Source organism: Fulmarus glacialis, unplaced genomic scaffold (genome assembly GCF_000690835.1).
Source record: "Fulmarus glacialis isolate BGI_N327 unplaced genomic scaffold, ASM69083v1 scaffold11120, whole genome shotgun sequence".
Taxonomy (NCBI): domain Eukaryota; kingdom Metazoa; phylum Chordata; class Aves; order Procellariiformes; family Procellariidae; genus Fulmarus; species Fulmarus glacialis.
Window position 1 is genome coordinate 25,699 of NW_009188385.1, and position 13,311 is coordinate 39,009.

Sequence of the window (13,311 nt, forward strand, 5' to 3'; positions counted from 1 at the left end):
CCTGCTGTTTGGCATGGTAGCAAATCTCCACAGCAAGCAATGAAAAGGAAACAGTGATTTTTAAGCTCATGATTCACCCCAAATTGAGTGGAATATAACAAGCAAGTAAAAGATACACCTGTAGCTTTGTGGAGTTTTTTCCTCCTTTGACCACGGACAACATAAATTACAAGAATATTCCAAACAGTTGCTCACTAAACTAAAGTCTAAAGTATAGGCGATAAAGCTTTCATGTAGATTCCTTAACAGTATTATAAAAACACCACATTATTTTCCTAAATGAAGGCTAATTATTTTATTATATTATTTTGTGCCTTTTATTATGATTTTTTAATTCTAGTAATGAAAAGATTCATAATTTGCAGCACTTAACCCAAGTAATTGCTCCCTTTCCTGCAAACCTTATGTCAGAGGCAATTAAAAGCTGTGGAAGCCAAAACAAAACATCCTCTTAACTATATTAACCAGAGTTCTCCTTCAGTTTGACAAAGTAACAGTCCTGGGTGGCTGTAGTTAGAAATTTTTAAAAATCTGTCTCCCAAAGTCGTAATGCTTATGCTTTCCTGGTGCTTGCACACAGCGTGTTACTTCTAGTCCTACCTACAGAACCCTTTTCACTCTGTTGCAATGGGTGTTGAAGAGCAAGATTGAGAGATTCCAGCTGAAAAGTGCTAGTACAGTAACGCAGGATTCAAAGCACATCCCTACATCAGTGTCAGCCAAGACACATATCAAAAAAAATCAGGAAAAATGACAAGATTTTGGAGCTGGTTTTGTTCCGCAGTGTTCAGGATGGACTCCCATCCTGAGAAAAATGGAAACTACTATTAAGACTGTTTTTGGAACAGAGTGACATCCATAGATGTCAGAAAGAGGACAGCAAAGAGCAAGAAAAAAAGCAGAATATTCAAGATTTTTTGGCTTATATCAGAAAAGTATTTATATCTGTTTGAATTTATTCATGCCATGCTACAGTACTGAAAAGCTGTCTTTTACTACTGTCCCTGTTGATTGCTGTAAATAAAGTGCACCTGATTCCTCTGCCTTCCCACCTTGGCTTTTCCACTAATGCAACTGTAACAGCGCAAATAACTTGCTCTTGGGCTACACCAGCACGAAAAAAGCAGTTCTTCTGTTGTTGCCGTTGTCTTCTCACCATTCAAATAAAAAGCTACGTGCAACTGTATTCATAGGAATAGAGAGCAGAATAGGCTCCAAGACCACTGTCCTTGTGTCACATAATGAAGGGTAGTAATTAAACAGAGGTACTGAGTATTTATTTATGGGAATGCCCACAGTGCATTGGCACTTTCCAAAGGGAGAAGGAAGCATCATGCCCCCTCTGAAGAAATCACAGTCTAAGGAGCAGGATGTGACACTAAACACAACTGAGAAATTATTAATTCGAGCCAGCATGCCTTGTTTACCCCTCACTATTTTTTGACCTCACTGTTAATATGACAGTTTCTTTGTTGTTGTTAATAGAAAGCAAAAAAATGAAGGCTTAAAAACCCTATCGTACTGCACAATCGGTGACTAGGTTCATTGAGAATAGCTATAAAGCCTTAAACAAGCCCTTTATTTTGTGTTTAAGAAGTGTCATAAGGAGTTAATAGGACACAGCTGTACAGGCTCTTTCTAATAAGCAGCTTCTGTCGCTTTGGTCACCACAGGTGTCTCTGTAACCTGCAAACTCTTATTACTAGTGTATCAAAGTTGTGCTACTTAATAGATTTCTTTAGTAAAACACAACAAAGCAATTACATGGCTGTTGATCGTCAGTCATAAAAAACCCCCTCAAACACAGTTTTTCAAAAGAAACTACACTGCAATTTTTTGTCATTGTAAAATAAAAGAAACTAGAGAATTAAATAGAAAAGGGAACAATAGAACAGCAGGTAGTCAACTGAACTTAGCCACTACAGATGGTTTAGAAATAGTGTTTCCTTCTACACCAACTTGTGGGATAAAAGGAAAGGAGGAGGCTCCTTACTGCCCATGAATGGCAATACCAAAAGACTTAAGCAACTTTCCAGTCTATGTATTTGGTCCCATGAAAGAACCTAGATGTTTCTTTTTCCTCACTCTCCCTTTTTTTCTGAAAACTTTTTATCTGTTCTTGCAACTGCTTTTTTCCATAATCTTTAACTGTTCCCTAGAATAATTTAAACTAGGAACATAGCTGCTGATTCGTCCAAAGACAAAATGCGGAAGGTCGAGTGAGGAATTCCTCTGAAACACAAGTGTCATTTAAAAAGTGTATTAGAAAAAGAGATTGTTCTGTTCTCCATGTCCAACTTTCAGTAAAGAAATATTAACTATAATTTATGTATTTAAGAATAGGAATGCATGAATGCTCTATAAAGATACCAAATTTCTAGTAATCCAAAAGGGAAAGAAACATAAATATGTACTTCTGATTGTTCAATAACCAATGGAATTGTGTAAAAAAGTGGCAATCTTATCCCAGACCAAATGACTGTTGCATCTTTTGTTCAAAAGTTGGAATAACAGTCATTATAGTAATATATGCAAGACATTATCCTGGCAAGCAGTTGTCTTCTGTGTAAATAAAGGTGATGAAATAAGGTCTAAGTTAGAAAATCAAACAAGTCTGATTTCTAAATATAATAAGTATAATAATAAAATCATTATTTTCAATAGATTATGATCAACTGACAAATAACTGAAGGAGAAAGAGGTCTTAATATAAAGGTAAGAAAATTTGTTGGTAACACACAAAAGATGTAGAAGGAGGTGGAATCTACAGTTTTTTAACTTCTTTACTAATCAGCAAAATGATGGCCTCTCTAAACATAGGATAGCTTTTATTATATTAAAACCTATCAAAATATCTGAACATTACCCAAAGGAATGTTCTGTAAGAAACGTTTTGTTCAAAAAAGTTCATGTGAATTGCAAGCTTCTAATTTTTTTGCATAATCTGTTTTTAATATACATTTATCACATGAGTATTATTTTTTTAATAAGATTTTAATTAACAACAGTAGTTGTTATCCCAGGCAATTCTAATGCAGTTATACCTAAGTATATACAATTAGTGTCGCATAATATCATGGCACTGCAATGCAAAACCATGAAGACATGTTCCTAGAACGTTTGCAAAATAAACTAGAAGGAGGGGAAAAAAAAAAAAAAAGAAGAAATAATTTCTTTAACTGTTTTGTCCTACACAGGAATAAGAAGTCACTTTGGAATGAAAACAAGGAGGGTCCAATTCCCAGTAAGCATCAGCCAGCACAGCTTCATTGATCAGCTAAGAACAAGCATGAAGTTTTTAGTTCAAATAAATATCAAGCAACAAAAGATTTGATACACAGAGATGACACAGAGATAAGGGTCTTCCTTGAAAGAAAAGCTGCTCCACCCACAGCCCCAAGTCTTACCTTGCTCTGTTTGCTTCTTTTGTCATGTCCCACGCCCAGGTTATGAAGTTCTGACTCAGATAGGAGACAATAGATTCAGCACAGAGCATTTGTGAGCAGAAGACATTGGTTAGTACACTTTCATCATGGTGGAGGTAGATAGCAAGAAGCTTTCTCTGAAAAGACATGAGAAAACATCAGTGAAAACTTCCTCAGACTGTTTAGTAATTTAAAATCACTGCTGCAGATTTGTGTGTTAGTATGCCCTATGGTGTTTACCGAGGGTGACGAGTATCTCAATGTGCACACACAGGGGAAAAAAACCCAGTAGATTTCAAGTCAAATGGTCCATCCCTCCAAATCTGTAAGTCTTCTCAATGCTTCCTAATATTTTATTTCGGGTACCAAAACACGAGATATTATATGCTTAGAACATGAAAATAACAACATTTGAATGAAAAACAAAAACCTTATTAACAGATTCAGCTTAAGAAATGCATGAACTTTTTTGGCTTGCTGCCCAACAAAGATAACCTTTGGAACAATTCACTGAGCAAGGAACACGCCTCTTGATACAAAAGCATCTACGATACAAAACAATTATAAACAACCTGAAAAAATGACACTGTGTTGTTATCACCCCATCTGTAGCCAAATAAAGAGGAAAATGAGTAAGTAACAATACAGCTGCCTACAGTCCCAAAGCCTGCGACGCTACATGCTGGATGTTTTGGCAGCTCTCCATCCAGCCGTATGATGTGGGGAGGCCCACAGCACATCCTCTCACCGACTTCATAAGTTGATGTGTAGCTGGTCAAAAGGCCATGTGTCAGCCCAGCTGGCTACATCTCTCATGGAGCTGAGCAGCAAGGTAGCCGCCCCAGCACCGTGAATGTGTAAGACACAAGGGAAGGGGTACGTGAGACATGGATCAAATCCCACATTGAATTTGTGCGTGCTGATATATCTCATTGTAGTTACCACGTTAGTGAAGACTAGATGTTGAGGATAGTGTTTGTGGCCTCTTGAAACAAAATATTCTGTGCCATGTTCTTCTGAAACCCTATCAAGTAATATTTGAGCTTCACTGCCAGCAGCATAGAGCTGTGCTGTGTCCCCATGACACACACAGACCACCTTTTGGAAAATGAGTCTATGTGTACGTAAAGATAGAAAGCAGACTGAGAAAAACATAGGGAAACTATGAGCTAGTTAAGGACCATGATCCTATATCTGGTATTCAATGAAGTATAAATACCATTCAGAAAATGACAACTTTCCATTCCCCCATACCCATATATATTATTTACTTTATTTTAAAATCCTACTTGAACATATTTGCTGAGGCAATATGGTAAATGCTACTTTCAGACTTTTATTTTAAGTCATTTCAAATCTCTTCATCAGAAGTAACACTGAACACTAGATATCGATGTGTTTTCATATAGCAAGACATGGGATGCAATTCTGAGACAAACTGTGTTTGTAAAAAAACCTGTATGGCTATCATCTCATATGCTGGCTTTGGACAAAACTTAATGACTGTTTATAAAAAGAAGAATACATTTGAACATTAGACTTTGGGAAAGGGATTAGATTTAATTTAAATGTTCTTCAGAACTATGTACACATGTGCCAGGAAGGGCCATTAATAAGCCCAACATGCAGAGATCCATATAAGTGCAGCCAACAACGTTGACTGAAACTAAATTTGAAAATCCAGGGCACTGATGCACAATATCAAGCAATAAAACAGCATTTCTGTGGTGATATTTAATTTAAAAAGAAGAAAGAGGCAGGGGAAGATCAGGCACTGTCTGTTTTTGAGGATCAGCCATTCTGCATTTCAAAGCGTCGATCCCTGCAATATCCAGGTTACTGTGCTAGAATCTCGACTATTATATAGCAGTTGTAAGAGAGGGAGGGCAAAGATGTGTTTACTCAGTGATTAGGGCCTTAGAATAAGCCTCTAGCTCCTAGAGAGACAGCTCACCACTTATTCATTTGGACCAATTCACAAAGCCTAGAAAGATTAAACATCCATGCTGAGAAGACAAGCGAATGCAGACGGTGAAAAAGAAATAAAAATTCTTTAAAAACTCTGAGATGACTTCATTATTTTTTCCACAAGGAAACTTTAGGAAAGTGTTTAGTTAGAGAAAAACCCACATTGACCTCTCTCTAAACCCTTAATCTTTCCTTTGTGGTGGCACTGCTTTGTGGTAAGCGGATGGCTTTGCTCTCCTCTTTTCACTGGGAGCGGATAGAAAAAAAGGCTCTTGAGAAACACTTTTACTTCCAAAGAAACAACCCCATGAAACTGTTAAATATGAGATTCCATACAACAGAATGTTTCAAAATATGTACAGTTTTAGGCTTAAAGATTTAGGGACAAATTTTAGTAAACAGAACAGGCACATACACAATAGATGTTTACACTGAGCTACTTCAGTGAATGTAATTTTTGTTGCATCAACAAATTTCACCATGCAAAGACTAAACTCTATCACATGTAAAAGACTGAACTTGTGTCTGATAATTCATCCAAAATGTTAAGGTCAGGCATAGGCATACTGCTAGGACAAATGAAAAGAGGTAGCAGCAGGAACTGAAGTGCTGAAACACAATTTTGAAAAATCTTAGTGGAAGCCAAGGGTACTTTTTACTTGGAAAAACGCATTATTGCAAAAGGCTTGGAGTTTGTTGTTGTTGCTGCTGTTGTGTGGTTTGCTTTTGTTGTTTTGGTTTTGGGGGGGTTTTGTTTTTTTTTTTTTTACTAACCCATGGTAGTATAAATTTATAAGCAGGTTTTTGTTGTTTTTATTTCAAGCTTTTTAAAAATCAGAGTAAATTCTAGGATTCTATAATGACTAATACTGGGAATTTTTTAGTCAATACTAATAAAATAGGCTTACTAAACCGTTGAACAGTCTTGACTTTCATAAAAGAAGCCTACTAACGGAGCACTAGTCTGTTCTGTGTTGGATTTCTCAAAAATATAATGACTCGGGTTATATACTTACCAAAAAATTTTAACCAAGAAAAAAAATCTGATGGGGAAGAACTTTTACTAGTCCCTATGAAGGTATGGGATACTGAAAAGGTTCTAAGTGCTGAATAGCTGATGGACTTCCAAAGGCCTTGTGAAGGTATGGGATACTGGAAAGGTTCTAAGTACTGAATAGCTGATGGACTTCCAAAGGCCTTAGAACTTCAGGAACTTAAGCCATCAAGAGATGTATTTTTCAGAGTATGTGGATGCTGAAGACCAGGCAGTCATACACTGGAATTTTCAGAAGGGGCCTGGATTTACAAACATACTCAGGAATGTAAGTCTCATCAATGTCAATAAGACTTAAGGTCCTAAAAACTTGACCTCTAAGCTCCAGGTTTCATTTTATTTCAGAGGAAAAAGGGCCATGAGAAAGAGGTGCTAACTGTTTTCAGCATCGTGGCTATCTAAACACCTTAAAAAATCCAGAGCTCAAGCATTTTTTTCTGCAACCTCTGTTGCATTCAGACTGCATGAGACTCAGTCAGCCGTGCCTCTGCTCCCTTGCCTCACACCCACCTCTCTGTATTTGCAGCGAAGTGCTGCAGCCCTCTCCTGCCTGATTTTGATCTGTTGATGGAATACGCCTGGCACGTGGCACCCTGGAAGGAAACGCGGGCTGTAGATGGACACTGTACTGCAGAAGGGCAGCCCCCTGAGAGGCATAGTCCTCCCAGCTGGAGCCTTGCACCATGAAACCTCTCTGCCACATCATCCAAAGTATAGCAGCTTCCTGCCACATAAACTGACCAAGAGATCTAACACGCATGTACAATCCCACACGTGAGACAAACACGTTAAAGATCTGTCCTATGTACGAAAATGGCTGTGCCATCCACTTGGCCATTTTTGCATTTTGGAACTTCAGAAAAGTTAATGCCCTTTGTACAGAATTAGAAGAAATGAAGGAAAAGTTGGCACTGAGGCAGAAAGAAACACAGATCTTCAAGAGGTTGAGAGACTAAATTGATAATCACTGAGTAATGGGATATCCAAGCTTCTCAGCCAGTTCCTAATAACGTGAATAATTTAAACACCTCAGAAGAATATGAACTAGAATGAGAACAGTGATAGTCTTAAGGGTCAGCAAAAACACAGATCTGAATGGTTATTTTTGAATCTCAGGTTCACAAATTCAAGTAATAATTGAGACCAAAATGTTCACAATGTAACATCTGCTAGAGGCATGAATGTTCTTTCAAGCTGGTAGACTAACGAATCAAGATGTTCGTTTTTCTTCCAGGTTTTAAGTAGTGAGAGCTAATTTAAATGAACAAAGGGACACATTTGTACCTCTTTAAACCTTTGAAGTGTACAATTTGATCCACCTCTCCAAGGTGATCTTGGAGATCGTTATGATCAGCCTTCTTGGACACAGCTACTCTATCATGCACAATCTTTTTTCCCTAAGCAGAATGCAAACATTCTCTAACACCAAGGCGATCTGAACTAAACTGTACCCCACAGGTTCCTAACGTGAGAGTGAGATGATTCCTGTAATCTTCCAATCTGGTCTTTTGTATTATACATGGCCTAAGACATCCCTAAACTAATTCCTAATTTAATCTTTCAGTAATTTTATCTTTCAGTAAAACATCTAGTCTCAAAAAACCATCAGTGACGGAGAATCATGAACCATGGCAAGCTGTTCAAATGGCTAACCACTCTCCCAGGTAAAGCTGTGTTTTATTTCAAGCTTCATTTGGTCTACTTTCATCTTCCAAATATTTGATCCTATCATACTGTTCTATCTCTGTTTCAATCAATTGAACTTGTAGTGATATCTTACATACTGCAAAGAATATCCAGTAATTAAAAGCAAAGTCAAATAAGAGCTACAAATCATAGGCTTTGAAAGAAGAGGAAATGTAGAGTGTGGCAAACAATTTCAATAAACTTTCATTATTTAATATTAAGTACAGAAAACGCTGAAGAGAGACCCATACCCGTGACTAATCTTCCAGATATGAAAGATGAAGCACAATAAAAGGGCGTGTAGGCACACAGTGAGACTACTAAGCTGGTATGTTGTAGCAAAAATTTCTAAACAATAATTATCCACAAATTCAGAATTAATTGAAGAATGAAAAGATAGAACTGCTAACACACAAACACACTAGGCAAGACTGGAAAGAAAATGCAGGTGACTAACACGGGACTTAATTGGAATTTATGTACTGACACCTACCATAGCGTAGCTGCTTTACTCTTCCTGGGAACCTGGAGTTATACTTCTATAACTGTCTTCTACAGTTTCAGCCAGACCATGTAGATTAGTGTTCAGGTTATTTATGTTAAGTCGGAATCTGTAAAGTAGTAATTTCTCCATCTAGGACCCTCAGACAGCTCAACTACAGATGCATTTTCAAAGCACACCTACGATACACAACATGATGAAGCCCCCTATAAAAGGTAGGGGTAGCAATTTAACTTGATTTGAAATGTGCCTAGAGTCAAACTAAAAGTTGGTGATGAAGTTGTACTCCTTGACATCACTCCGCAATATTTAGGGAATAGGTGGGGGAAAAAAGATGGCAATGACTAAACCAAAAAGCCATCCTGCGATTGGGATTCAGAACAACCTCTCTCTTCTACTCAACGTAGCACCTAAAAGACCGACTTCAAATTTCTCTTCTGAGACAAGAAGACTGGAGAATAGTCAATGCTCTTTCTATAACGTGCTCTAACAGAAATCAGAATATTATCTCTGTGAATCTTTTTTCTGTATTAAGTTCATGAACTTAATTAGCTGAAATAATAACAAGGGACAGTTTTCTGAGTTACACAGATAAAAATGATACTACAGAAAGCCCTGTATGAAGGAATATTCTGCTACCACCAGGAAAAAAAACCCACAACTTTTATTTGAACATGCCAGACCATGGAAAGAGCATACTTTCTTCTAGGTATTCAGGAAATAAAGTACCCATAGACAGAATTCAAGGAGAAGAAAAACATGGTTCATTTTCAGTATGCAGGAATATATATTGAGGTGACAATACCAATCTGTGCTAAGAGAGATGTTTCACATGTTTATTAAAAGTCAGTGGACAGAAAGGTTGAGATAGGAGCAGGAGGTGATCTGACAAAGGTATATAAAGATAAGAGCTCCTGAAAAGGTAAAGCAGATGTCTTTATTCTTTCTCATAATAAAAGAGTAGCAACCACCTATAAAAATGAAAAGGCAAACAAGCTCCAATAAAAGAAAATACTTTAGTATTATTCAAGTAAATAGCTCAGTGAGATTCAATAAAGTGATTAAGATCGTGTATTAATAACAATACGGCCCTAAGTTAGGATAAACCCCCTGATGTTTCAGAACACAAGGCACCCACAAACTGCTTTCAGTTGCAAAGAAACCTCCCCCAGACATCTTGCTTAAAACTGTCCATTATAAGATTTCTTCCATGGCATCAGGTCTAGCTATTTCTATGATAGTGTAGCTACTTGAGCAAGAGTAAGATTATTCTTCATAAACTAATGTAACAGAGAAATGCTTCTTTCCAACTGGCATAGTAAGCAGAAGATGACTTTCACAAAAGAACAACTTATCTGTTAATTTAATAAACTTCTGTCTGTCTTTTTCTTCTTGACCCAATTAAAAAAAAAAAAAAAAATTCTTGTGTTATATATACAATAAGCCTTGGCAATGAACAGACAATGCCCTTAACTATCAGGCTGCAGGAGGTAACTGGGGATTTCATTGCTGAGGACACTGACTGTTAAAGGCAAAGCTCTATATCTTGGCTATTGTATTTTTGTGCTAAAGAGATATACAGGTTTTAAAGTAGAGCTACATTTGACCTCATTCCATCTCTCCTACCTAAAACTGGCACTATCATGGTAGCAGTTGCTCTAAAGGAAAAAAGATACCCATTATGTATGTTAATCTCAACTATCTGAAGACTCGAAATGAAAAGCTACGATAATAAAAGCTAAACAAAACATAGGTAACAGACAAATATCTAAACTTTTTTTACAAGGTATTTCTTTTTCAAGTAACATTTTCATAAACAACTATGAATTACCATCCTTTCCAACACACGCCAAGAAAAGACATTAAGATTTAACAGAACATCTATTTTCTTAAAAAGAATTTTAACCCATAATCTGTGTTTAAAACACATGTTCTGATGTAAATTAATTTTCTTAAAATAACCCAAATTAAAATATTTCTGCAAAAAGGCTTCAAGTTCATATATGATGGGACTTTTTTTTGAGGGAAAAAGTATCCACAATATAGATTAAAAACATAGCTGATGGCTGTCTCACTAAACCTGAACAGTAGAGTGCACCTTCTGCTCTGGACAGCGTTGAGAATTTGTCAAGAAAAGGCTAAGATCTTTGAGCACTCAAGCTGCCAAGTGCTCTCAAATTAAATCAGTTTGAAGCGGTTTTCATTAAGATGGATTGAGTGTGGCATCGTGAGAAACACTCTATCAAATGTAGTGTTTTACTTAGTGATTAAGTATATACCAGTTGATGAAGCTACCCAAATCCTTCGTAATCCCACCACTCCAATAAACATTTAATGAGTATATAAGTTCAAAAAGCCTAGCAGAGGATTTAAACCTTCAATCTTGTTTTTATTTACTCTTGGAACTCAATTTCTCACTTCAAGTGAAGAATGCTGGTGCCTGAAGCTCATCTGTTGCCCTGGTAAAATTAAGTGCCCTCCATAGTATAAATTAGAAGACAAGACATACAGGTTGCAATTTCTCCTAAGTTTTTTTCCTTATACTGCTATACGTATTGAATTATTTTATGAAATGTAATTATAAAAACATAAAATAATGTATCCCTTTCCTTAATTATGAATTCCAGGAGGCAGTACTGAAAAAACTTGTTTGTAATAGGAAAAAAGCAGTAAAAATAAATGGTATTTATACATTCTCATACCTTTGTTTAAAATCAGAATGTTACAATAAAAATATCATTCCACAGGGTAGTTGGGAAGCAGAGCTTTCAAAAATTAAGGCAATATTCAGCAAAAAAAAAATTAAAGAAAAAACCCACAAAAATAATACTTTCCTAAATATATAACTTTATCCTGATGAGGATCTGGTCTGAATACATCGCAAAATAGTAGAAACGTAAGGTGACATGAATTTCAGATGTGCTACGTAAGCAGTATAAGAATTACTTTGAGTATTAAAAAACTAAGTAATTGCACTGCATTAATATCAGATTTATAGGTATAAAAAAATATTTATGAAAGCTCCTAATGGGCTCTCGTCCATTATTATACTGATACACTGTCAACCATTTCTGATAAAATGACACAAAGTGAACTTCCCAACTCAAACACTTTTCTTGTTGAATTAATATAATTTCTTTTAAACATGCATTAAGGTTCACTTTAATGAGTTATTATAAATTAATGCTTTGCCGTTGAATTATTATGTATCCATTTATGCTCTGAAATCTGCACAAAGACATGAAAATATTCACTAAACTTAGAGTTTAAACACAGCATGTTAAGTATGTGTTAAGCTATACAGTGTAGATTCATAACACTGCACACTTATCAGAACAGCCCCTAACATAATATAGCTGTTCCTTCCAATATGAGCAACTACAGGAAGCCAAAACATTCTTTTAAATTTTAAAATTAAATATCTATGAAGACAACAAAAAGTAAATTTAAACAGCATGATTTTCTTGTTTGTGTTTCAGCTTTATCTATGCTTAATTATGCAGGGGTTTGGGTTTCTCCTCAGTGAATCAAGTCACCAAAACTTAAATAAACTATCCTCATTCTAATTTTATTAAAATACTGATTTTTAAAACTGTGCATGGAATAACAGAAACTTGAGATATCTGGCTGGATGTACAGAAAAACTAAATAACCAAACCTTAGTACTGGAATTTACTTGGCAGATAAAGGCTGTACAAAGAAAAATAGTGCACTGTATTTCAGAGACCTTTCAATTTAAATTTACAATTTCATTAGCCATCCTTCAAAGGAGTTACCAACATGCAACGTTGAACTTGTCAACCACAAGACTCGCAGCCAGTGTTATCTGGTGCTAGGACACCATTATTTCAGGAAGAAAAGGGAGGGGGAGAGAAAAAAAAAGAATAAGAGTAGCTCTGATGACTGAAGGACTCCAACAAAAATACAGCCTGAATAATTAGGAAGCGTGAGTTATTCACTGTAATCTCAACAACCAGGGTAAGTATTTTAATCAGTCAACTAAATGAGTATAACTCTTCACAAACAATAAAACAAGATAACTCCAAAATGTAGTTTCCCTTTTTTAAAATAAAGATGAAACATTTACAGTGATTTCCATTTCCCCCCCTATATTAAATAAAGTAGTTTTAATACACACTTACATCTCTAGCTTTCCCATAGAAGGCTTCTTGAAAAGCAGCCTCTAATGATCCAATAAAATAAACAGGATGGCAGTCACCATATCTATTTGAGATAAAATTTCCAATTAATAAAAAATTACGAAAATAAGTAATTTCAATATTCTACCTCTTCATATATTCTGTAAATATAATTCATTGGCTAAACCTTTAGAAAGATGTACTACTACACTTTTGAAGAACAGAAGGGAAATATTTAGAAGCCATCTGTCTCCCAACATTCAAAAGCTCAAAGTAACTAACTACTACCTTACAAATTTTATCATAAAAACTTTCTGTTTACACACATAGACACCTTAAGTTCTACATAATTTTTCAATCATAACTTATTTCCTCTCTTTATTATATTCTTAAAGGTTAACTGAAGGCTATTATTGTATTACACATTAATGCATCTCATATATATAAATGAACTTTTCATCACAGAGGAGTAAAAACAGAAGGCATATAAACTTGCATTACTTTGCAGTATATTAGTTTGCAGCTTCTACCTGTTTG

The 13,311-nt window shown here is 35.8% G+C and overlaps 1 protein-coding gene across 1 annotated transcript in view; it reads right to left on the minus strand.

Annotated features, from left to right (window-relative positions):
• Positions 1–13,311, minus strand: part of FAF1 (Fas (TNFRSF6) associated factor 1) — a gene marked incomplete at both ends in the record, with an annotated part of 117,829 nt that overhangs the window by 24,459 nt on the left and 80,059 nt on the right. Inside the window, 2 exons of the mRNA XM_009578398.1 lie at positions 3,408–3,562; positions 12,778–12,859. Coding sequence (XP_009576693.1) covers positions 3,408–3,562; positions 12,778–12,859 — 237 coding nt within the window. The remainder of the gene's footprint in view (positions 1–3,407; positions 3,563–12,777; positions 12,860–13,311) is intronic.